Source organism: Xyrauchen texanus, chromosome 28 (genome assembly GCF_025860055.1).
Source record: "Xyrauchen texanus isolate HMW12.3.18 chromosome 28, RBS_HiC_50CHRs, whole genome shotgun sequence".
Taxonomy (NCBI): domain Eukaryota; kingdom Metazoa; phylum Chordata; class Actinopteri; order Cypriniformes; family Catostomidae; genus Xyrauchen; species Xyrauchen texanus.
Genome location: NC_068303.1, coordinates 26,256,608 through 26,284,098, shown reverse-complemented (window position 1 = coordinate 26,284,098; position 27,491 = coordinate 26,256,608). Strand labels below are relative to the sequence as shown.

The 27,491-nt window shown below is 39.2% G+C and overlaps 1 protein-coding gene across 7 annotated transcripts in view; it reads right to left on the bottom strand.

Annotated features, from left to right (window-relative positions):
* Window positions 1–27,491, bottom strand: part of cdc42bpb (CDC42 binding protein kinase beta (DMPK-like)) — a 109,527-nt gene that overhangs the window by 70,975 nt on the left and 11,061 nt on the right. For all 7 annotated transcript variants that reach the window (XM_052096330.1, XM_052096331.1, XM_052096333.1 and 4 more), the window contains exon 2: window positions 5,328–5,419. In XM_052096330.1, the coding sequence (XP_051952290.1) occupies window positions 5,328–5,419 (92 nt within the window). The remainder of the gene's footprint in view (window positions 1–5,327; window positions 5,420–27,491) is intronic.

Genomic DNA, 27,491 nt, shown 5'->3' with positions numbered 1-27,491 from the left:
ACCTCAATAGTATCAGTGAAATTTACAGAAAACTCATATAAGTTTCCCTATTTCATATTGCAGAGCTGGCGGGGGCAGCAGAGATAAACATTCTGATCCATGTCGATAGATGGCAGTACAGCGTCTAACACCACTGTTGTATCGGTACTTAAAGTACATGAAGAAGAGCAAAGAAAAGCAAAGAGCAAACTACCGAATGCCCAGGCGTGTCAAGTGCATGACGTCACTGCTATGGTAATCAGATACATTTCAACAGATATGCTGAAAGACTAGAATGAAAGTATCGGCAAATCAACGCGTGATGCATCGAAATTGCTCCTCTTCTCTGCAAACGATACCAAAGACAATAGCCAGAAGGAAAACGAGTATATTAAATGTAATTATAAAAAAATCAGTGAGCCTACAAGCTGAAACCGGGACATAATTACACTGTGTAGAGAACTGTTAGGACACCAGGACACACCTCTTAAAAATGGGATGTCTGCTCACCCTACTTAAACAATGAGAAAACAATCCCTCATACAACATGTAATGCCATGACCTTATGAATGTGCTACAATTTTAGACCTTTTTAAGGCCTTAATTTGCGGAAGGGCGAATTAAGACTTTTTAAGAACTTTTCTGTCAATATCACACAAAGCTATCATACAACTTCAGAAGACTTGGAATATTGAACACGAGTCAAAATATGGCAGTGTTTCACAACCCTGTTCTTGGAGCCCCCCCAGCACACCATATTTTGCATATCTTCCTTTTCTGACACACCCAATCAGGTCTTGGAGTTTCCACTAACGAGCTGATGAGTTTATTAATCAGGTATGTTTGATTAGGGAGGTTTCCAAAATGTGTAGTGTTGGGGGTGCTCCAGGTAACCACTGGACCGATAGTGGATTTTGCCGATACCAATAACTAAGGTGGTGGAAAAGACTGATAAACAATTGGCCGATATGTGTGGTTTTTTTTTTAAAATCAATTTATACAATGTTAAAAAATGTTTGCCTTACTATGGTCTTGCGTAGCCAGTCCTATGACTACGGCATAGAGCTGGGATTTATAACCGCTTTAATTGGCAAAGTAATGCCCATTTAGACAGGAAAAGTAATCTAACTGATAAGTAAAACAACCAATCAAAGTCGATTTTGTAATACGGGGAGTTTAGGGGCGGACCGATAAAACATCCTTTGTGCTTCTACTCACGGAAGTTCCTACGAACCAATCAGATTTACGATGTGTATTTTAAGCATCAGATGGTTGAGGTCATAGAGATCTGCAACCCGACCCAGGCCCACCGGGTTCAGTCAGTTTTTCCAAATACACACATGCGCGCGCGCTCGAGCGAATTAAGTTACTTTCAATTAACTTTTATTGTGGTTTCTGTAATTGTTAAGAGCTTAACGGCATCCACTTTTTAATGCATAGGATAAGAGCAGCATTGACATACTGCTAAACATTAGGGCCATTAAATGTTGACAATTTTCATTTTTGGGTGAACTATTCCTTTAAGCAGGCCTGAATTCCATGACTTAACTGGGACCTCGCCATCAATCATAAACAGGAAATGCATATAGATTCATTTGGAAGTACATCCTGTAACATTAGAGCCACAGGAAATGGCTGGAAGAGGGTTCAACAAAACAGCAGCACCATGTCCACACATGAGCGTAACAGTCCAGCTTGATGATAACAGAAAGACTGAAGACAAAAAGCCCCAAAAGCTCAGAGTCACCATTAGATCCATGTGAATCATTAAAAAAAAAGAAGGGAAAAAAGGACTGAGAAGAAGGGTCACTGAGGTCTTGGCGACTGAGGAGGAGAAGACACAGAATGCACACATCTTTTGTGGAGTGAAACACTATTTTTGTCAAAGTCATTCCTTAGAGACTGTCCTTGTTTCCTGAGCTAAATTAAACCTCCTGTCCCAAACTGCTGTCTTCTGCTGTCCAATCCTTGTACTTCCAACACAATTTCAGTCTGTCCTTGATGTTTTTCTTGGAGAGAAGTGGCTTCTTTGCTGCCCTTCTTGACACCAGGACATTGTCCAAAAGTCTTCGCCTCACTGTACGTGCAGATGCACTCACACCAACCTGCTGCCAATATTGAGCAAGCTCTGCACTGGTGGTGACCCGATTTCATAGCTGACTCCTCAGGAGGAGACGGTCCTGATGCTTGCTGGACACTCTGGGGCATCCTGAAGCGTTCTTCACTGCAGTTGAACCTCTCTCCTTGAAGTTCTTGATGATCTGGTAAATGGTTCTTTAAAATGCAATATTCTTTGCAGCAATTTCCATGCATGTGAGGCCATTTTGATGCAAAGTGATGATGGCTGCACATCTTTCATTAGAGGTAACCATTGCGAACAAGAACACAATGATTGGAAGCACTTCTTCCCTCCTTTTATAGCAATCAGTCTGCTCTTATAATCCAATCATAATGATAGAGTGATTTCACCTGACTAGTACTCGTTCACACTTTCCCAGGTGCTGCTATATGATTAGTGAAATGATGTTAGCTGGTCATTTTGTGTCAGGGCCAAAAAACAGTGAAATTTGTATTTTTGTGATAAAGTTTTTGCAATTATTTAAAATGCATCTGATCACTCTTCCCAATAATCTAGAAACAATGTGAATCAACACCACAACAACTGAAGCACAAAATGTTGTGAAACACAACATTTATGTCACTGCCAATACTTTTGGCCACGGCTTTATATACTTAATCAGATTAGGTTTAATGAGGAATTAGGTTTATGGTATATGTGCTGATGGGGCACGTTTCCATATACAGTGTTTCCCCAAGGATTCTTTCAGCAGCGGTGCTGTTGTGCAAGCATCCACAAGCCTGCAACTCCGGACCCATATTAATGAGTGTTGGTTGAAGAATAGCTTAAAACAGAGGTGTTACATTTAATTTCAGCCTGGGCCACATCAGGGTTTATTTGTGCCCTCAAAGGACCCATTAAAAATGTTGCACCAGCACCTGCTTTGGTAGCACCCATGCAATTACCAATAATTTGGCATGTTATGTGCATTGAAAGGCACATTTGACATTACAGCATTGATTTTGTGGTTGGGATGCAGATGAACACATCGTTTTCTGTGGAAAAAATGAACACATAATCTTTATAGGGTTAAATTGAAATATACTATCAGTGTGAATAACTTGGGTCTTCTTTGCGGATTCCTTTCATCAGGGTCCTTATGATTAAACTACAGCTAAAACTTACATTTTCCTTCAATCAGAAAGCATTACAAGAGTACAGATTAGGAAAACTGATGGCTTGGTCCATAATTATAAAAATGCTCTATAGTTCTTCCATAGTATTCATAGTATTAACAATGATGTTGTAATAGTTCATGGGAACCATACATAAAACTATGCGTGACTCCTCACTACCATGATTAGTAACTATAGTTTCTGTAAAAAGAACTATGGCATTTTTTGTAATGAAAAAAAAAAAAGCAGTTCAGAATGTGGGAGCTGTTTGTTTTAAACTAGTTTCATCACCGTGACATAAGAGTTTTGCAACAGACAATTCTATACAGCATTCATACGTATTTCAAAATCCCTGCTGCGAATTCTCACTGGTTCACAAGCGCATTTAAAATAGCCTGTTCGGTTGAGACCAGACCTTGCATTACCGCAACTGCTCTGCGCTCATTCTCACTTATCTATGATTGAGCAATGTTAAAATTGACCCATGTAGGGCTGTTTTGTGCTCCAAAACATACAGATTACAGGGGAAGGCTCATTAATATTTACGAAGAATGTGCTAACTTGATCAGTGAAACATTGCGATCCCCTGCCATACTATATTTTAGAAATAAGCTTCCAGGCCACTTGAACTGAAGTGAGTTTGGCACATGTGCACTGACGTCACTGTGAGTTTGTGCGTGAATTTGTATGTGTATGTGTGTGGTGGGGTCTCTTTCGCAGTGTAGGAAGCGCACAGCTGACTGGGGCTGGCTACTGTTATGTTGCGTAAAGAATATTAAATGAACCATGTGAAACAGGTGCGCTCATAATTCAGCAGTGGTGCAGTGCAGCTGCAAAATGCATATAGGGGAAATACTACATTCCATGTCCTCGTTTCAATTTAAAATAATAAAATATGCATTGAAGTGAAGATAAAAATATGGATGCATATTGTCAATGATGAAAGATTGAGAACCCAATGGAATAGATTTTCAGCATAGATTTTTGCCAATAACAGATATTTTCAAAAAGCCACTATCGGCACCGATTAATCGGTAAAACCGATATATCGTTTTATCTCTAGTTAAAAGTGTGCACACAAAAAAAACAATTGGCAAATGGGCAGATGAACAAAGCAACTTTAGGGTATTATTCAAATTATTATTCACATGACAACAGACAAGGCAGATATCGCATCTCCTCTTATTCAGTTTCTGAATCAAGCAATGAGACGTCATACATTGTTTTGTATTAGTGGAGTTGACTTCCGTTCATCATGAAAGCAGAAATATTGAATTTATTGCATTTTCCTAAGGAAATGAGTCACAGATACAATATTCTTTCAATTACAAGGGAGGTATAATGACACAGTACAATGTTTCTCTGAACTGCTATTGATGACATGCTTCCGGTCATACTTATTATAATATAATGGATTTCTCATAGCTGCTTGTATTAAACAAACTACTTCTGATATCAGCGAACAGCAAATGCCATTCTGTGCATGAAAAGTTGATGATGCAAACATTTTGAGGGGGATGGGGGTGGCAGTGGCAATAAGCAAAGTTCAGACAAAGTGTGAAAACAGGCTAAAAAAACACTATAGAAATGTTTTATCATAAAAAAACAGAGGAAGACAGAGTCTATAGAAAAAAAGATGTACTTTGTGTGCAGTTCAAGTCTATAACTGCAGGAACATGTAGCACTTTCTGCTGTAAAACAAGAGATCCATCTAAAATACCTAGATTTGTGCCGGCCCAAGAATAGCAGTCCTGCGCCAGGCCTAGGCCCTGGGGAATTGGCATTGGAGAGAGCAGGGAAAATCAGATGAGAGGAAGGGAGTTAGCTTGTGCTTGTTGATAAGATGCTGGAGGGGGACATGAATATCTCTGATAGTTTGGGGTTTTCCTTGGACACATAAATGCAATCTTCTGAATAGGATACAGCAAAATGTTCATATGGGTCATGAAAACAAAACTTAATAATACCAAAACAAACCACACAATATGGCAAATCTGCAGTGATACAGAGGTAAATTCCCTGCACTTTGAAGCATGCCAAAAAGGCAACTTGCTTTTTGGAAGCCATTCAGGCGAGAAGGGCACTTGACGGTACATGAGCTCTGGGTTTCTTACCTCTCCAAACGCCCCCCTGCCAATCACTTTGAGCATCTCGAAGTCATCTCTGTGGAGGCGCATTTGCTTCACGGTGGTTGTAAATGGCTTCACTGCAAAGAGAAAATTAGTGTGTTATCTTCTGAAATCAACAAGTAACATCCCTTGATGTGTTTTATTTTTTCAAAGACATCATCGATTCTGTCAGTTACCACTAGATCTAACAGAATTTTTAAGCAGTTTAAAATAGTGACTCAAAAGAATCAGAATCTATTAAATCAGTTAAATCACGGCAGAGAAGTGGTGCGTGCCAAAAACAGATGTGGAAACAAAGACGCGAGTTAAGTGTACACTAAAGGCAAGTGCACAAACACGACTGTTTGCAGACCAGCAGTATCGAACACATGACCATTTGTGCCAAATGAAACTACGATCGCAAATTTGTTCGCAAACCCACGCACATAGCAACGGGAGAGTTTTTTCGCCAACAAACTATTTAATTATTCCCCCGGAAACTTTTCTCTACTCTTACGCACTCTCCATTTCATTGGCTTTTGTCATTTGTCATTGTCTCGTTTGTCATGACAGTACGCACACCTGATGATAAAGGTTTTATCTTCTACTCGCAGAGCAAACAGATAGAACACTGCATATGGTACGTTTCTGAAGCAACAACAAACTGCGCTATTTAAACCGCTTTACTATCACCTGTGCAGGTGAGGAGAGTAGAAGCTGACAGCTGCACTCTCATAGAAGCAGATATATCTCTCATCCTGAACCAGCAACTTCCATTTGTGCTTAAAAATTCTAATTAATAGCATGGCATAGATTAATTTTAAATAATAATTAAATGCTATTAAATGATTTGCAATGCTTAAACATAAATACAAATAATAATGTAATCAGTTGCAGTTGTTTTGATGGAGAACCAGTCTTTTTTTTTTTTTATAAAGGTTCTAAAGAAAGAAACTTCTTTTAAACTATAGAACCATTTATTTAATCTTGTGGATGTTCCATGTTTCGTTCACAGCTCATACTGAATGTAAAAGGCCAGTTTATATAATGTGACTCATTCTGTTTTTTAAAACCGCTGTTAAAAAAAATTTTGAAAGGAGGAAAAAAAAAAAAAGAGTAAAAAATACATTTTGAAGAAACTGCAAAAAGATAGAAATCGAAGGACAAGATGCATCGAGAATCATTTTATAATCGAATCATTACCCATTGAATTGTAATCAAATCGTGAGGCCAGTGAAGATTCACACCTCTATCAATCATGGCCTCCTAATAATGCCCCTCCATGAATTGGCTTTAATAATGTCAAACTGTCCTCCCTCCTGGTTTACTAGGCACTGCTAGGGGCCTGGCAAGCACCCAAGACAAAGCTAAACCAGCCTGAACGCCTCTCCATATGAGGACATATGTGGTGTCATGTAGTTACAAAAGGCATTTATCATTCATAAGGGCTCCAAACTCTAAACACACACCAGGCCAGTCCCTCAGTCATTCACATGGAACCACACGCTCAGAGCTGCATGGAAAGAACATCTGCTTTTAATGAGGAGATCCTTCAAAGTGGCCCAGTACCAATTTACTTGCTGTGGTTCAACTGTGATTGTCTTCCCAATGACCACACAAACAAGGCTAGCAACTAAAATGTTTCCCCTGCCGTCAATTCTCAGCCTCATACACTACGCCACAGACAATGCACTGTACATTGCTGCATACAAAAATCACAAGAGCTGCCTGAAATCGTCCGTTCAGACCTGGCTACTATGCAGTTTCAAGAATTAGGGTGAATATGTTCACAGGTAAACAAAGTTATGTGTAAACTAGACTGCTACAATGAGCAAAAAAAAATTGCTTGAGAAGTTCATGTCATCAAATCTATGAGTTTTGCTTTAGACAGCAAGTAGGCTAATATTGTCAATACCAAGGATATTGTCAAGCAGTACTGTACATTTTATTCCACTTGTTTTGAGGGTTACACATCATTGACTTCAGATTTACCAACACCTAAACGGCATGTTAAAATTATGATCAGATGACTCCTGCTTGTATAGGGGAGTGGTACCTGAAATAGGTATTCTTTAAATATTTGGTCGGTAGATTAGATGGAGAGATGGATGGAAATTCACAGATGAGAAGTTCAAACCATGGCAAGTAAGTAGTATTGGTTGCTGTGGCCATGTTCTATGCTCATGCCCAATATCTGGGCCAAAAACCTGTACATTAGTATACACAATTCTACAATACTTTTAAAGCACCCCTTGGGTACAAAAAACAGCTTTTCGTATTCCAAATTGCATGCTTTATTTTTCATACATGTAATCTGATAATCCTCTCAGCTTCCTAAATATCATGAGGCATTTGTCCTGGTCCTGTCTCTCAATTACAATAAACTCTCATCACTCAAATCCTAAATGATTAAGGCTACATCAGAACACCAACTGCAGAACTAGGAAATATGAAAACAAGGTCCTTGAAATGTTCCTGTGGCCAAGAAAATAGGCAGGCAAAAGTGAAACTAACAAAAGGGGGGAAAAAATGAAAATCATTCTAGTTTGATAGTTTGGACACTTGAAGAAGCTGCTTGCCTAACAGTTTTATCAATAGGGTATGTCTTTTGGCAGCTCAAAGGAGTCCATGTGGAATGCTGTGAGATGTCCATAAGGTCTTTTCACACAAAACGTGACATAATTATGGGAGGCAAATCACTGACGAATGGTCCTTTCCCATAGAAAGCCAAACAAATATTCACCTTTTGGACATTCACGCCTTTACAAAAGGTGGCGCTAATCGACAAGCAATTTTACCACCCGTACGGAAGGTGGCTCGACGCACCTTTGAGCTGGTCCACATTCTGCCCATCACCGAGTAAGTATAAGAACTAACCACTTGACAAGTTTGCAAAACATACAACAAAAAGGAAAATTATTCCCTAGCAATCGGATCAAAAAAATTTAACGTATCTCTCTACTAGGGCTGGGTGATATGGGCCAAAAATTATATCTCTGGATTTTTAGGCTGAATGGTGATACACAATATTTATCTCAATGCATTATTTTCTCTTAAAATTAGATGTGGTTTGTAATGTCTTTCATTCATAATTACCATGAAAGTGAAAGTCTTATATTTAAGTTGTTAAAAGAAGGTTTAAAATACACACTTTAAAATACACACTTTACACACAAAATACAAATACATATTTTTATTTCTTTATACCAGTTATCTGTTATAATAGACCTTTTCTCAGACTGTGATGACGTGTTTCTGCCTTATTTATCAGCGTAAATCTCGCAATTTATTTATATTATAAAGTTTTCAAATATTGAGTGTACATTTAAAACATTATGCTTTGTGTTATATTACCCTGGAATTCGTTTAAAAAAAAATTATTACCACAGCTGTGAGGGAGTTTCTATTACAGCTGCTGAGAGAATGACAGAAAATTTGGCATCTTCTTAATCCACCACTCTTTATTTTTTCCTCTTCTGGAAAGTCATTCAAACATAATAATGGAGTTTTTCTTTTAGTCTTGGAGCAAACAGGAAAGTGAAAATAATATTTGCTGTGATCTCCCATTCACCACTGTCGAAGTTTACCCTGCAACATTTACTTCCACGTTCCAAAACCCAGAGTTTGAAAAAGGTCTATAACATTGTACTTTTGAATATCTTCAACAAAAATGAATGATAGTGTCATTATACAGCTATGGTGCTGATGAATAACGCTAAAATGCGTGAGCTTGTTAACGTATTGCATGTGATTGAGTCATAAGTAGCCCGATGTTCAGTGGATCAGTACCTTTACCAGTGCCCAATTCATGTTCACAATATACTGATTTATGACAAAGGGTGCTAGGGTGCTGATTAAGACACGGTGAGTTTTGCCTGGAAGAAGCAGTGCATACACGTGGAATGGCAAAGGGCAGTGGCCATCTTTATACCCATAGGGATCCAACAACATTAATCAGTTTAGCAGCATTGAATGTGGGGGAAAGCTTTTCATTTTGGCGGTAGCAAGGAGGATGGCCAGAAGGCGGGAGTACCAGGTTTTCTTGGGTGCGTGGAACATGGGTCAGTAATATGGGAGCAGATCCAGTCTGCCAAGAGACAAGAAAGACATCCAAGTAGGCTGGACTTGCCAAATTCCTATGGATCAGTTCCACACTAGCTTGTTAGTTATGCACTGTTTTTCCATGTACCAGAGTTGATACATAGGAGCTTGGTAAACAGCTACTATGGAGACCTGAAGATGTGTCATGCAAGACAGGACTACACAAACAATGGCAGCAACTGGAAAAAGGAATAGCAATGGGATGATACATCTCTCCCATCCTGTTCACGGCTGTGTTCAAGATCATCCTAATTGGTGCAAGACAAATGGTCCAAGGAATCAGTGCACAATATGGGTTGAGATTGCCAGCTCTGCGCAGTTTTATGGATGATGTCACAAGCATCCTCCAGACTGCTGCATGTACAAACCTGCTCTTTAAAAGGCTGGAAGAGCTATTGGCATGGGCCAGAATGAAGATTAAGCCAAATCATGTAGTCTTTCTATTAGAAAGGGGATGAGGGATGATCAGATTTCGTTTGAGGTGGAATAAATCCTGGTTGTGGCAGAGCAGCCTATTCAACGTTTAGGGAGAAAATACACAGCAGATCTTTCAGACAAACACATGGCAGAGTTGGTCCAAAAGCAACTGAAACTGAGGCCAACAGTTATATCAGTAAGTGGCTAAGCCTGCCAACATTGTCTCTCAGATGTAGCATTTTTTGGATGCTTTAAAACTGCCTCTATAATCACTCACTCTGGGCTACAAGCAGGAAAAGACCAGGCTTGTTTTGTAGCTTTCCAGACTAAAGCATCAAGAGGTAGATGGAAGAACAGTCAGGAAGAACAGGCCTTGGATGGGGGGTGGCTCCCAAACTGTTAGTAGCCTCCTGAAAAAGAGGAAAGCAATGGTAGTTACGGAAGTAACTAGGATGCAATAGGGAGGGAATAAGGTTAGCGCAGTCAGCCAGCAGCAGCAAGTGCGCTGGACAATATGGGAGGGGACATCTGATCTGATTAGGATGGGCTGACCTGTGGAAGGTACCCCAGGCCAGGATAAGTTTTCTAATAAGATCCACCTATAATACCCAACCAAGCCCTGGGAATTTGACTCTGTGGTATGTCAAAGAGGAGAGTTGCTTCTTCTGAGAGTCCCCAAAAGCAAACTTGCAGCACATATTGGTCAGGTGCAAGACTGCCCTGGATCAAGGAAGGTGTAGGTGGTGGCATAATCAGGTTCTGCAGCTGGCAGAGATCCTAGAGGTGCATAGAGTAAAGCAAACAAAGGCAACCATGCTCCCCAGATGCAGGGTGTTGAGTTTGTTAAAAAGGGAGGTGTTAACAAGGGATTTTGTTAACAAGGCACAGCATGGAGGAAAGCATTATCAATCTTGGCACCTGGATGTGATTGGTCAATGATCGCCGACCTTGGCCAGGAGCAAAAATTTCCAAAATTGGTTGCCATTACCTCCTTGAGGCCGGATGTAGTGTTGTGGTTGACTTCAGCTAGGAAAATTATAATGTTTGAGCTTCCTGTTCCATGGGAAAAGGGCCTGTAGACAGCCTATGTGAGGAAGAAGTTAAAATATCTGGCCGTAGAGTGCAGGGAAAATGGATGCCACCTACCCTGTGGAGGTTGGGTGCCGAGGATTTATGTCATGAATGCAGCACCTATTTAGAGACATTGGCATTGTAGGAGCGATGTGTTAAAATAAGTCTTTGAAGGAATTGGCAGAGAAAGCTGAGAAAAGGAGTTTCTGGCTATGGTTAAGAAGGAAGGACAAACATTGGGGGGTTCAGAAGTAGGAAACTGAGGAATAGGGAACATGAGTGATGTGTGGTGAGGGCTTGTGCTGAGGTAGTATGCTGTACGGAACCGGTGGCATGGAGTTGCCAAGAGATACGGTGCCAGTGCTTCACAGAGTATGCATCTCGGATGTTTGGATGAGAAGGCAAGGACGAGAGGAACTGAAAGGGAATCTGTTGTCCAGCTGCGGAGGGTGGCAGGGAGATGTTTCTGAATGCTGCCCCACAACCAGGAGATGTTCCGGGATTAATGGGGCGAAACATTGAAGAAAGGTGGCTCCCACCTGATGACCCCGCAGCTGGGCTGAAGGCACTGGTGGAGGTGCAGCAGGCAACAATGCCCGGCAGGTTATTGCAGCTACCTGTGCATCTATTCAACACAAGCATATGATAGTGGTAATCCAACAGGATTCATGTAACACTGTGTATAAAGCTGCAAGCTCACTCGGTCACGCTGAATCACTTACTGTATCCAGAAGATTGTTGCTGTAAGCATGCACTCTCAATTAGACATGACATTGGAGCCCTGTGTGCAAAGCCTGGACTGTAATGGATGAAGCTGTCTCTGTGCTACAAACACTATAACACCACTCACTTTGACTGCTACATCTCTCATAAATACCTTATTCCAAATGATCTTATGATGTCTTCATGGAGGACACGCTTGCCCCACTCTAACTTTATGAGTTTAAAATAGACTGCTTTATCCCATGTGTCAGTAAGAGCCAAGCATCTTCAATCAATATGACACAATTAAATATTTAACAATGATGATGGGTTACAGCAAAACTCACAAACAGAAAATAAAAATAATCTGGCCTATTTTATGTCTGCGCTGCTTTGGGTACAAGTTTAAATCAATTTCTTTTAAATTGTTAAGTTCCAATTTTAAGGTGTTTTTGAGTGTTACGTTTAATTGATTCAATGTTGAAATACTAAATCCCCCTTAACAAGCAAAGACAATTATAAGCAAAGAAATCATGCTTTATCATTTCATCCCAACCAGCCCGACACAGTAACTATGGCTAAACTAATGGTGTAAGTTAGGGGCATGTCTATGTGTTTGTGCGACCAAACTCTAACAAGGGGTCCAGTGTATTTAGGACAAAATTAGTGTTTAAAAACTATTATTTCTGCAATTCCATTTGATAAAACTAGTGTCGCAAAACTGTGACAGGACACTGATCAGGATTGGGTTGATTATTACATCAATCAGAGGAGGCACACACTTTGTTGGGGTACCGCAGAAAAAGAAAGTCACTCTGTTCCAAACAAAGAGTGGTCTGAATGACTGTGGATCTCAGTATTGAACTTTTCCCAATAGCATGCTTCTCAATTTACTAGACAGTACATTTACTAAAAGTAACCTCATAACATCAGGGTTTTGTGGACAGAGAAGCGTACGAGAACATTTCTCTTCCTTCATGTCTACCTGCAATGTATCGCCAAAGTAAATACATACACCAGAATAAAGGACTGCACAGCTATGCAGCATGCAGGTTAAGAAAATATTACATAAATTCGGTACTGTTTTATAATAATAATAATAATAATAATAATAATTAGTTGTTGTTGTTATTTGTTAAATTATATTTCCATAATTTCTTAATGTATTATTGGGTTCCAAAAGATAATGATGAAAAAGTGGGCTTAGACCCTTTTACAAAGTCGATAAAAACAGGTATACAGCGAACAGATGCAATGTAAATATGATGTGAATGTTTTTCCCCCTCTATGTTTTACTCTATTTGTTATGAAAGTAATCTTGTTCTTTTTAAGAGGACTTTAAGTGTAATCACCCTGTCTTGAACAGTACAGCAGTAGAGCACGTATGCTCATGACTTCATTTTGCTCAAAAGGAAACACAAAATTTGTTTGAATTGTTAATAATCATAATCAGAGTTCAAATCACAAGAATTTTTTGTCCAAATTGTTCAGCCCTAGTTTGGATAACACAGCCCACACTGTTCTGCTACACACACCAGGTCACAATACAGGGCAAGAGGGGCCACACAATGATCAAACAAAGTTTATTATTCAACCAATAGTTGAAGCAGTCATGACAGGGCTCAACGCTAAGGAGTTTTTCTAGTGGCCCAGTCAGGCCAGTGGTTCTGATTTTTACTGGCCCCAAAACAAAAATGAAAAATAGCTGTTTTTACCATCATGACTTTTAAAAAGAATATGCCCGAAGCTAAATATTTATATATATTACATTTTTTAAACAATTTCACCAAAACTTTTTATCACATTTATAATTTGCAAGATATGATTTATACCTTAAGTAACCCGTTATAAGCACTTAACAGATATTAATTCACAAATGCATCATATTAACCTCAGATGTCCTGCCATTTACATATATGTTTTCTGTTGAGCAAATTATGGGTTTTCTGTCACCGTTTAGTCATGCTGTCAACTTTTGGGCCATGTGTAGTGTTTTCACACTCAATCAAAGGTTTAGTGACCAAGTTAAAGATTTGATTGTTTGCTTAGTGTAATAAAAATATGAATCCTAAGAGAGAAGACCATGCTTCTAAATCGACTGTGATGTGTGATATACAGTAGGTAGATATTAGGTCTAATCTATGAATTAAGAATGTAGATATAAACATGAACTTAGAAAACCCAAACAAGACCAACACTGACTAATACACAAAGCACAGAAAGATAATACCTATACAGTCCAGAAATTAGAAATGTAACAGGTGTGTTACGAGTTGGCAAGGCTGTTTTAAATGGGACCTATTATGCAAAATTCACTTTTACATGGTGTTTGTACATAAATGAGAGTCAGCAGTGTGTGTACACAACCACCCTACAATGTTAAACGCCCACCCACTCCTCTTTCATCTATTTCTATTAATCAAAAACAATGTGTCAAAATGAACGGTTTTCGTTTCTGCTCTAATGTGACATCACGTTAGAGCAGGCCTCGCCCACGACTTGTGACGGACTCCACCCTATTATCATAGATCCTTCCATGAGTGATCTACACACAGTCTGCCATTTCTTTCCAAGCTGGAGCAGATACAGTGAGAAGAATAATGTATCAACTTCGTAAGTTTCATACGTGTTCTGTTGTTGGCTGTAAAAGTGAACATAATAGTCTTCATGTACTCCCAGCATCAGAGGCACTGAAGACGCAGTGGACAAGTTTTGTTTTTGAAGGAAATGTGCCCCAAAACATACAAAAATGTGTGTGTGTTTGTGCAAATCATATTACACCAGACTGCTTTGTGAATGAGTGTCAATCTAAAGCAGGATAAAAAACATTTTGATTATCAAGCATGGATCAGTAACAACTGTTCGTATTCCAGCTTTATATCCTGAAGATGTATGTATTGCACTTTATATTTTGTTAATGTTTGCAAATCGCCTTTCCGAATGTGCTTGTTAGCTGATTCCACGGCTAATGCAGCTAAAGTTACCATTGTCTCATTGTATTCACAGAGACCAGATATACAGTATCTTACAAATCTGAGTACACCCCTCACATATTTTTAAATATTTGATTATATCTTTTTATGTGACAACACTGAATAAATGACACTTTGCTAAATTGTAAAGTAGTGAGTGTACAGCTTGTATTACTGTGTAAATTTGCTCTCCCCTCAAAATAACTCAACACACAGCCATTAATGTCTAAACCTCTGGCAACAAAAGTGAATACACCCCTAAGTGAAAATGTCCAAAGTGTCAAAAATATTTTGTGTGGCCACCATTATTTTCCAGCACTGCTTTAACCCTCTTGGGCATGGAGTTCACCAGAGCTTCATAGGTTGCCACTGGAGTCCTCTTCCACTCCTCCATGACAACATCACGGAGCTGGTGGCTGTTAGAGACCTTGTGCTCCTCCACCTTCTGTTTGATAATGCCCCACAGATGCTCAATAGGGTTTAGGTCTGGAGACATGCTTGGCCAGTCCATCACCTTCACCCTCAGCATCTTTAGCAAGGCAGTGGTCATCTTGGAGGTGTGTTTGGGGTTGTTATCATGCTGGAATACTGCCCTGTGGCCCAGTCTCCGAAGGGAGGGGATCATGCTCTGCTTCAGTATGTCACAGTACATGTTGGCATTCATGGTTCCCTCAATGAACTGTAGCTCCCCTGTGCCGACAGCACTCATGCAGCCCCAGACCATGACTCTCCCACCACCATGCCCACACACTTGTCTTCGTACTCCTCACCTGGTTTCCGCCACACACGCTTGACACCACCTGAACCAAATAAGTTTATCTTGGTCTCATCAGACCACACGACACGGTTCCAGTAATCCATGTCCTTAGTCTGCTTGTCTTCAGCAAACTGTTTGCGGGCTTTCTTGTGCATCATCTTTAGAAGAGGCTTCCTTCTGGGACGACAGCCATGCAGACCAATTTGATGCAGTGTGCGGCGTATGGTCTGAGCACTGACAGGCTGACCCCCCACCCCTTCAATCTCTGCAGCAATGCTGGCAGCACTCATATGTCCATTTCCCAAAGACAACCTCTGGATATGACGCTGAGCACATGCACTCAACTTCATTGGTCAACCATGGCAAGGCCACCGCGCTGCAGCTCAGTGTCAGGGTCTTGGCAAACTTCTCATAGCCTAGGCCAACTTTATGTAGAGCAACAATTCTTTTTTTTCAGATCCTCAGTGAGTTCTTTGTCATGAGGTGTCATGTTGAACTTCCAGTGACCAGTTTGAGGGAGTGTGAGAGCGATGACACCAAATTTAACACACCTGCTCCCCATTCACACCTTAGACCTTATAACACAAACGAGTCACATGACACCAGGGAGAGAAAATGGCTAACTGGGCCCAATTTTCACTTAGGGGTGTATTCACTTTTGTTGCCAGCGGTTTAGACATTAATGGCTGTGTGTTGAGTTATTTTGAGGGGACAGCAAATTTACACTGTTATACAAGCTGTACACTCACTACTTTTTTAATTTCTTCAGTGTTGTCACATGAAAAGATATAATCAAATATTTACAAAAATGTGAGGGGTGTACTAACATTTGTGATACTTTTGAGCATAATAACCCAAACACAATAAAAGTACAGTACAGCTAACAGGTATACTATTAAAAGTTACTATTATAAATCATGCAATTATATAATATTTAAATTATATAATTTTCATTTGGCATCTGGAAAGTTTTGATGCCTGTGGATGTTCCTTTTGTAGTTGACTGGCCTGCACAATACCTCAACGCCTTCAAATACTTTAATGTTCTTGGTGTTTTGCTGTATAAACTGGTTACAGAGACTAAATGGAAATTGCATTGTGAAGTGAAATGGTTTCAGTTTTTTTTTATTACACATGGTAAAGGGTTTGTGTCATTTACAAGATTTTTAACATACAGGCATTGCTTATTGTGCCAGGCACCTGAAAATGGTGGACTTTCAGACCATGTTCAGCTCTGGAGCTCAAAGTCCTAATCTAGATGCTGATTCTGCCTAGTAACACATCTTTAATTTATTTATTGGCTCTGTGCATATCTTAACAAGTGTGCCATAGAATAGCATACTATAAAAAAAACAATTCTATGGCTAATGTATGTCAGGGCTCGATATTAAGCTTTGTCATGTGCTTGTCCTCCAGACAAGTAAATTGGTCATTCACTTGTCTGAGTAAAAAATTACTTGTCCAGAGAGAAAAAAGGACATTTAAGTTACATGCTCAAGTAACATGTCAAAGTTTATGTTGTACATTTTTATAAAATTATGACTGATGCCCAACCTAATAGTGTACCTATGCAATCAATTCCATTCTCTGTGACAGAAATGTAAACTACACTGGGTAGGTAGGAGAGGAGGTTATTGTCATATAGTAATTATTTTATGTTACGTATGGTAGTCAAATAAAGGAAAGCCTCCATCACCATCATTTACAGCAGGGGTGCTCACACATCTCATTGGTTAAGATCTACTTTTTCATCATGTTATTGCAGCAAGATCTACCATGTATAATAAAAGCTATACATTATTATCACAATACCAAAATTTAAGAAGTCTGTAGTGAAATATGATGATTCTCAATACCTGCCTCAAAACCACAACAAATAACAATACTAACTAATTTGTTAATTATGGAAGAATGTTTTCAGGTTCTGGAGTAATTATTCAATTCAATTCAATTCAATTATTCAGATTAGTAAATAGTCAGTAATAAATTAACAATTCAAGTTTAACAGAAGTAGGCTATCAAGTATTCAAGGAAACTTTCAGAATGAAATGCAACATAAAACTACTACTGGTCTTCACTGTATGATTATAATACATTAATTATTTTTAAAGTTACTCAGTCAAGAGCAGTGAGTGTTTTTTCATTTTCTTGTTATGGTTGTTTGATTATTATAATGACACACTAGAGAGCAGCAAGTCTATTACATTACATTTATACTTACAAGTCCAACATTTGAATACAAATCCACTTTTTTCTCCACTGTTTACATTCACTTTAGACTTCACTCTCTTTATTTATATGAATACCTCACCAAGATGGGCATTTTGGTGGAATGTATTTGACCGTTCAGGTGTGCATTAGCGCAAGAGTGGGCATCCAGTTTCCTGCTGTGGATAAAACTTTCCAATGAGTGGCAATCATATTCACAGAGAGATTGCAGAGAGGAGTCAGGGAGAAGACAGCAGAAAACAGAGGCTGATATCATCATACCATAAGGCATACAGTAAGTCCCCAGAGAGTGTCTCATGGTATTTTGAACACAGGCCTTCTGAGCTCCATAACTTCTAAACTACATCACCACACCATAGCGTACATACATGCTAGTTAGTAGTAGAGCCATACGAACTCAACTCTAATTAAAAACAAACGAATCCAAGACTAACAGGCCATTCAGACCAAACCCATTCTTGCGCTGCAAAAAGTTAGATGCGATGCAACAAATAAAACAGAACGCAGTTGTCTCGACTGGAGACATGCTTTTAAATATTGACGGTCTTTTAACTTAACCTGCCATCTTAAAATGTGGTGCTCCTGTGCGAGATGCTGGAAAAAGTTAGACAAGTTACTGTATGTATATCTCTTACACATGTTTACATTGAAAAACAACCTAGACTTTATTCCTACGTTGTTAGGCTTCCAGTCTGGCCTTGCTTACCAAGTAGGGTGCTCCAGGACATCTGTGTTTGAAGGCACTATTTCTTCAGAGGTCTAGAAGACCTTTTCTAGGAGTTTAAGGAGGATCCGGAGTTTGGTCAGGCCAACAGACAATTTAAAATTGATACTATGATGCTGAACATTAGTCTCATACATGGGGCTGATGCAAAATACCAAGGGGTTTAACGGTTTATCGTGGCACGATACATTGCGGTAAAAAAAAACTATGCACATCATGGAGATTGGACTTTGTTTTTTTTATTTAATTATTTTAAAGTCTGTTCTATCCAATATGTGTGACGTCCTAAGCATATGTAAAGTGGGCCTACAAATGGAAATCGCTTCATTGCACAGAATGAGCTCTAAAATACAATCGCACACTAGCGGCCACAGGTGCAGTACGATGAATTTATAGTAGGAGAGACACACCTCAGAGACGTGCATTTTCAGAGCAAGGGATCAGATTGTTTGAAGCACGAGAGAAAATTAACATTTAATGATAGTGCTATATTAATTTAATTTATATTAAGCTGAACAGTATGTATAATAATCCTATGGGGAAATATTATCCTAATGTCAAATGTCTTATCTGATTTTATTTCATCAGTAAATTATTATTATTTAACTTCATAAGCATGCACTTCTATTAAATATGTATTTTTGAAAATAATATTTAGATGTAATCAGAATTAGAATTTTTTTTTATTTTTTATTTAAAATATATTCAATGTAACCAGTGACAGTGTGTAAGCAGCAAATGTATCTAACATAATTCTGTATTTCAGTAAGAAGAATTATTAGCTAATATTTCCATTTGGTGTCACCATTGCCCTGTTCTGGGCTGATTTTTAGTCCTAGTATATCTCTGATGGTCATTTAGAACTATGAAGGAGTAATTTTAGCTATATTTGAAAGGAAAGTAACTATTTTGTCTTTAAAATTATAATAAAATAAAATAAAACTTTCAATATTAACTTTTATTGAATCAGGCTTAGTTTAAAGAATCGTGAAAAGTTCAGTATCGTGAACTGAACCGAATCGTGAGATTAGTACCGTTACACCCCTAAAAACACCCCTATTTTTTTAGCATTAGGGCAGGCATGGGCATTAAAAATCTTAGCTGGGGCAAAAAACAAGTAAGACAATATGTGATGACACAACTACCATGACAAACTCAGGTCCTGTCAATATCATGAAGAGTGCCCAATTGATGTGCTCAATCAGTGAGCAAGGCTGCCCCACAAATTGGCTTATTAAATATTGATAAGGAAGTCATCCTGTGACACATACAGAGGCTGAAGAAGCAGGGATGTGGGGGGTAGTTTTGCTGGTTGCAGGGGGTAAAAACATTAAGTGCCTCGCCAAGGGTTAATCCATTATCCTGCACCAGCTGCCATGCACTCCCAGCCCCCACAAAACCAGCCATTTACTGGCAGCTTCCAGCTGAGTAGGCTCATTGCCAGGCAGACCTGTGGTGGGCACGTGGCTGGATCCTTACTCTGGCTCAGCTAGTTTTGATGTAGGCATGATCTTTCCCATGTATAGTACACAGGTAAAATGCCAGAGAGTGTAAAACTGTGGTCCTTACTATGGACTTGCAAACTGCAATCCTCTGCTGAATTGGGCTTTCATGACTACTAATTTTTATGTCGACAGATCAATATTTACCTTATGTAAATGACTCAAAATATGCAGTGCAGCATCAGTGCTCTCTGCAGTTGCTGGCAAGTCCAACGCTGTGTTAACGGAGAGTATGCTGGTAGACAAAAAGTACATGCAGGCAACCTGTAAAATCCTTACTGCTGAGATTTTTTCAAGACTCCATCTAGCCAATCAGCTAACTTTTTTATTTACCATTGGAGAAAGAGGTCAGCCAGTCAAGTATGAGAGGGTTTACAGTAGGTGAGTCTAGATCTTCTGACACATGACACAAGGCCACAGACGTGGAAGCCTTTTGATGTCCGTCAAGCTCTACTAATTCTACTATTGTGATATTGTGCTTCTTTACCACAGATTACGGTAAAAACCGTAAAAATTATATTTTCAGGAAGACACTGGGTTTATTAAAGCAAACTGAAAAAGTTATTATGGTTCCACCACATCTAATTGTAATTTGATAAAAAAAAATAATAATAATTAAATACATCTAATGCTTTAATTTACATGTCAAACCTTTTCCCCAGTAAAGCCAAGTGTAATCTTCCTTGTAGGATAACGTGTTTTATGCGGATACAATAAAATACTATTTACCAATCGCAGTAGATTTAAAATTTTGAAATGGTTCAGCTATTTAAAACTGCTTACTCAAATACAGATTTGTGCACAAACCAAATGAACAACTTCCTGTTATAACCCATTCTATAACTTCTCCTTTTGTGGGTTAAATAAGCTAATACGATACTGAGAAAAGCACAAGATAACCACATTATTACCAACATCCTTCCTCTATCTAGCTGCTAGACCCACATATACATCTACAAAAGTAACTTGTCAAGATGTGTTGATTAAACATAAAAGGAACAAAGATTTATGAAAAGTTGTGGATGAGATTTTTATCAACAAAATAAGGCAATATGGTCCTAAAATTATAAAGTTAGATGAATAAAAGTTAAAAATCATCATTATTACAAATCACCCCAATTCTAGAATGGTTATTACTAGAATATTATTATTATTATTATTATTCGACATGACAAAATCTACAATGGCTGCTTTTATTAAGATACAATTTTATTACAAGGTCATTCATTTTAGCAATACTGAAAGTTAAAATAACATTAACACTTAAATAAGATTACAGCATTTATTTTCATAACTGAAACAGATGTAACAATGGACAAAATTCTTATATGTACATTACACAAGAACTTGGCTTGTACTGCAAAATAATGAAGATCTAGAAGACAGAAATAGCAGCAAATTGCCACCCACCACAAATGGACTGATGGTAACAGTCACCACTTGTATGAATGGGTCAGTGACTTTCCAAACAGACAATGCAGCATGTCTCAGGGATGGAGCCTCCGTGTCATTCATTTCCTAGTCTTGCGTATCTCTTCAGCTGTTGAGCCAGATATTTACACAAGCCACATCCATCAAGCAGGACTAGGTGTGCCTCTTGAAATTCCCTGAAGTTGTCATGTGCAGGCAATGATGCATGATGGCATGTTGACCATATTTAATATTTTGAGGTCAAGTTTTCATTTAACCAGATGTAGTTCTTCTAATATGCAAAAAAGAAATAACTGAATAGTGGGATGACTGGTACATGTCAAAATGAACTTAATAAAAGAAGAACATTTAAGATGGATTAAAATATCCTCAGCAGATTGGCACTTGTACTAGTGAGGATCACTATATTATTCATGCTATATTATAGTGAAATTCTGATAGGGAGTACAAGAACACAAGTGCAAGGCGTTACAACAAAACAGCCTCAATTAAAAGCAGCAGAACACCCTCTGGGTGAGAAGACAAAAAATTATTGGAGTTGTTTGGGCATGACAATGTTGGCAGAACTATGATGTTTGAGAACACTTTGTGCCTGCGGTTTTAAAAAAGTAGGTTTACAATAGGTGCATGTGCAATGTCAGTGCACATCACAACATAACATGGTATGCAGTGGTGCTCTTCGCCAGAGTGGAGGCCTCATGCCTATGGGCCAGGATTTAAGGGAAGCATGGGAGAGCCAAACGGCTAATCTGTGTCATGCTTGCACCCGACAGCCTGAAAGTGGAGGCAGGGAAGCAAGGGGGAGGGGAGATCACCCACACATGCCTTGTGTTGGGGGGGTATATTAGCAGGAATGTATGGAATTCTCTTTAGTGCAGCCACTGCTTCAAGTCAGGTGACTTCAATTCCTGAGGGACATCAACTTTGAAACAGCGTACAATCCTTTAAAATATACATTTTGCATTCTATGTGGTGAGAACGTGTGGATCACAAAGCGTAAAAATCCCTTGCGCTGCACTCTGCCTCTCTTGTCTGTACAACAGTGAGGATCTGGAGTGAGCACCATTTGTTTTGAATGGCATTCCTGACACAAGCCCTGTCCTGACTCTCCACCTAAAGCATGCAGAGTTCATGTCCGAGTGGTATGCAATGATTCAGGGTGGCCTGTGCTGCAAAAGAAGAGATGCCTCACACAATATAGACCATTTGGGCAGATGGGGCTCGCTGCCAGCAAAAGCACCCATTCTGGACAGAGACAATACCAGACATTTCCAATGTAATGGGAGTTGCAGCTTGCTCATTTCCTCCTTTTAAGAGTGATGCGTAACCCAGGGCTGGATGTCTCTTCAGCCCAATTAATGAGGCTCAGAATTTAAGAGCGCCTTGTGTAATTAATTTGGATGTTTTTAATAGGGATGCACAATATATTGGTGGCCGATATATTATTGGGCGGTAACCGGGAAAATCTAAACATTATTATTGTGCCGACAGTGGAATTACTGCCTATAATGTGTCACGCAACACTTCTGCCTTTAAGAGCATTAGAACAAATCACAAAATGTAAGGTTTGTCAATACCACTTCGCAAAAATCTGACTGTCTGACAGTGACTATCCCCTTTCCAATACCAACTGTCATGATTCGCATCAGAGTATCAGTGCCAGCGCCGCTTTGAACTCATCATGAAAATCACTTCCAGACATAAACGTCTCATTCTGCATTTGGTGACGGTGAAGACTTCTGTGGTAATTCAAATAAGCCTTACCAGATTTCTATCACAAGTCCCATCTGGGCTTGTTTTGTAAATCAAATAGTGCTAAGAGCTCCTTTCTCCATTTTATCACTGACAAGGAAGCGCTAGCAGAGATTATTTTATTTACTGAAATAACAACCTACGCAGCTCTATTATAGGAGAGTATTACAACAGCACCACCCATAGAATGTCAATGGGACTGCCGCTAATGCTATTTTATGCCAAGTTTGTAGGCTCATCATGTTAGAAGGGCTCTGGCGCCGTGTCTGTTTGAGAAGTGTGCATCAGTGTAATGACTCCGGACGGACAAATTCCAAAGGTTCCGCCATTCACAGTGTTTATGCCCTATAACGGTAAATGCATAAATTGCGATTAATGAAAATGAAAAGATGGATTCGTTTTTTTAATCAAAAGTAATATATTTCTGTCCCATTTACTTCATGTTCACCTGGAGCTTTTATTTTGACTAGGGATGCACCGATCCAATACTGAATCTTTTAGATGGATCGGGTATCGGTCCGACAAGCCAGATCCAAATGTTCGTTAATGTCAAACTCCAAAAATGACATAAAAGAATCATAAAAACACCATTAAAGGTTTACAGTAGGTGAGTCTAGATCTTCTGACACATGACACAAAGCCACAGACGTGGAAGCCTTTTGATGTCCCATTTACTTCATGTTCACCTGGAGCTTTTATTTTGACTAGGGATGCACCGATCCAATACTGAATCTTTTAGATGGATCGGGTATCGGTCCGACAAGCCAGATCCAAATGTTCGTTAATGTCAAACTCCAAAAATGACATAAAAGAATCATAAAAACACCATTAAAGCAGTTAATAAGCCACTTGAATACGTGCGATAGCTCTGTGAATGACAAACATCTGTGTTTAATGAGTAAATATATAGTATGCGCAGTGCCTGTACGTTAGTGAATGGCGCTGCTCTGTTGACACAAACTTATGCACAGGCTGGTGATGCACTCGCAGCTATTTTTAGACTTCACAGTGGTGCACAATATTTGATCGCTACTCAAGAACAGCATCTCAGATGTAGATGCTCAATAGTTTGATTAACTTATAATATGCATTTAAATGGCACTGGAGGTGCATTTTACCAGAATTTAAATAAGCAAATTAAACTACTGTGAACTTGCCTACAAACAGACACATACAGGACTTCCTGGAGAGTTCAGAAAATAAAATAGTGAGGTTTTAAAAAGTGCACGATTTAAATATACTGTTGTATTTAAAATTAAAAGTCAATAATAATAATAACAATTTATTATTATTATTGTTGTCATGATTAGTATTTGTTTACAATTTATAACAATATTTAATTGGAATCTGTTCCAATAAATAACTGTGTAAATTAAAAGGGAACTGATGTCTTACAACTAAATTGAACAAAAAAGAGATTTTAATCCTTTAAAGTCCAGATACAAGTTGAACATTATAAAACACTGGTTTCTTTTCTATTGAAGACTTGAATTACTGTTAATTTCACTGCTAATTTATCCAGTATACTAGTTAATAATAAAGTGTTTCTTAATAAGTTATACATTTATATTGAAATAATGTGTAGTTAGAGGTTTGTGTTTATTAACATATTAAAGTGTATTCCCAATTAGTTCACACAATAATGTAAAGATATTGTAAACTGATTATGCAAAAACAACACTGGTATCGGCCAATACAAAGATTTCTGATTTCGCAATCGGAAGGGAAAAGGTGGTATCGGTATCCCTAATTTTGACACTGAAAGTGCAGCGTCTGTGTGTGTTTGACAGTTTACAATGTTCCGCATCTGGTGAAACACTGTCATCTCCTTTTCTGTTATGCTGTTACCCATTTGTAGATTTGTATAATAACTTGTAGTGATTACTAATATTTGGAATTGCACGAATGCTTGACGATATCACTTAATTTGATATCAGCAAAATAATTGTGATTATATTGTGAATATTCTATATACGGTATCTCACAGCCCTTCTCAACACTTTCGTTTCCGTTACTGGAGCTGTTAGAACATCAGTGAGGGTCTAAACAAAAACATGAACCATCCAAAACCTTGAATAGTTTACTAATCTGCCTAATTAGCATATCATTGCTGATCTTGATGTTTTGAGAAGTAGTTTAATGCACAATGTTATGAGGTTTATGAGGTAACACTATAGAACATTTGGAAAAGGGGAGAAAACTTTACAGTTCAGCTTCTCGTGTGGATACTTACATTAATGAGCATGATAATGATATTTAGCATATAATAAAAGCACAAAGAAAATGCGTAGCAAGGCCTTTAAAACAGTGTGTGTCAGCACTACAACCAGGAATGTCTTGAAAATGAGGCAAACAGAAAATCTCAGCAGGTGCAAGACTTAAAGTGTTGCAAAGCTCCAAGAGTGCTAGCCTGTAAACAGAGTACACGGCCAAAAGCCAAGCTTACATGGTTCAATCCAAGCTTACATGGCAGGGCCCATAGCTTTTCAGCTTCTTTCTGGCTAGATGTTTCAAATACAGTCTCTCAAGGCAATGCAGTTTGTCGTTATTAGGTTATTTGCCGCTTGTTGTGAAAGTAGGCTACTCAAAAAGCATCTCCCACCAGTGGGAATAAGAGGCACCAGCTGCTGTAAATAAGGCCAAGAGCGCTGTCTGCTTTATGCAGCAATAAAACAAGCAGATTCCACCAACATGAGGGCAAGGTTTTTTGTGGTGTTGAAGATGCTTTAAAGATCCTTCTTTTGTGGTACAGAGGTAAAAGTTTCACGAGGGAAGTATCCTCTGTACAAAGCACCTTTAATATAGGCCGCTATGTTTGAGGCTGGCACAGATGAGTGCTGATTAGGATTGCACCGAAGTGAAATGTTTTGGCAGACACAGATACTGATTTTAACAAAAAACTAAAGGCTGATCTCAATAATTTGCCACTAACAATATACTGTCATCAGATCACTGATTTACTTAGAAATTATGCTTTAACAATGTACAAAGTGTTACAAAAGCTTTTTTTTTTAACTGTTCTTACAATAAATAATTTCCATTGAACATAGGTTGGATCTTTTCAACACATGAAAGGCCACAATTTTAAAAAGAGCCACAATGAAAGATAAATAGAAGATAAAAAGATAAAATACAAAAAAATAACTAAATAAATATAATAGCATGATGATTAATAGGAAAAATATTATTTTGTACATCTAAAACACATCTAGGTAATTAATGGGAAACACTGGATAGTCTGAATGTAGACTATATTTTAAAACTCAGCCTTTCAAGGTTTGGTAAATACACAAGCTCATATTGCGATTTCAACTATAGTTCAATCAATCATACACCATTAAAGGATATCTACTGATATATACCTATAACTGCAGCATAGGTCTGGGATCTAAAGCAAATTCAATTGGACAAGAATCACCCATTTAGACAGGAAAAGCCATCTAACTGACACGTCAAGCGACCAAACACAGTCGGCTTTGTCATTACGGGGTGTTTAGGGGTGGGATTATTGGTGATGGATCATACCATAATAAAAGACAGACATGGAGGGAAAACGTATCGGTTACCTAACGTAACCTCGGTTCTCTCTAGATGAGGGAACGAGTATTGCGTAAGCTAGCTTACGCTACGGGAAAGATTCACCTTTTCTGAGATATTGAAGCCAAAAAATTATCCTTAATTTTTGTATCCATTGTCAACGCAGTGCGGCAGCTGCAGACCTTGAGCGAGCTAGCTAGCGAGCTCATAGGTTGCTCTGCGGCAACTGCTGCAGCCTATAGACGAGCTTGGGCGAACTCGCATCCAATGAGAGGCGTCCGCGCGCTCACTGCATCAAAGCCCGCCAAAAAGGGCGTGACTAGATTGCATATAAGCGTAGTTCGTAGGCTGGAACCCTGGTTTTCATTGACTGAAGCGAAAAGTCGCCGTGGCGCGAAGCACGGCCGGCTACGCAATACTCGCTCCCTCATCTAGAGAGAACCGAGGTTACGTTAGGTAACCGATACGTTCTCTTACGAGAGGTTCTCTCGTATTGCGTAAGCTAGCTTACGCTACGGGAACCCATTGTCAACGCCGTGCGCGCCAAGCATCCACTGTATAAGCCCCAGGGAATTAAGGGGGGACCCGGGGGAGCCCTTATGAGTGGGGAAATAATATTTGGCCGGCAAGAATGCGGGTCATTGATTGTGTAATACATAAGCACATAGTAGGATGGGAACGACAGAGCGGCGGTGCCGTTGATCACCCACGCATGCAGCGCCCAGCGCTCTGGGTGGGGATGCCAGATTGTGCCGCGAGCTTGAGAGAGGAGATCTGCTCTCACTGGGATGGGCCACGGCGCTGTCAGTGACAGCTGCGTAAGCTCCGGGAACCATGTCTGATTCTCCCAACGCGGGCTATGAGGAGCACCGAGTGACGCTGCTTCCTGATCCTCTGCATTACCTGTGGCAATAGCGAGACGGGAGGGAAGGCGTAAGCGGGCGCCTGGGCCAGTCCTGGGCCAGCTGGCCCTCG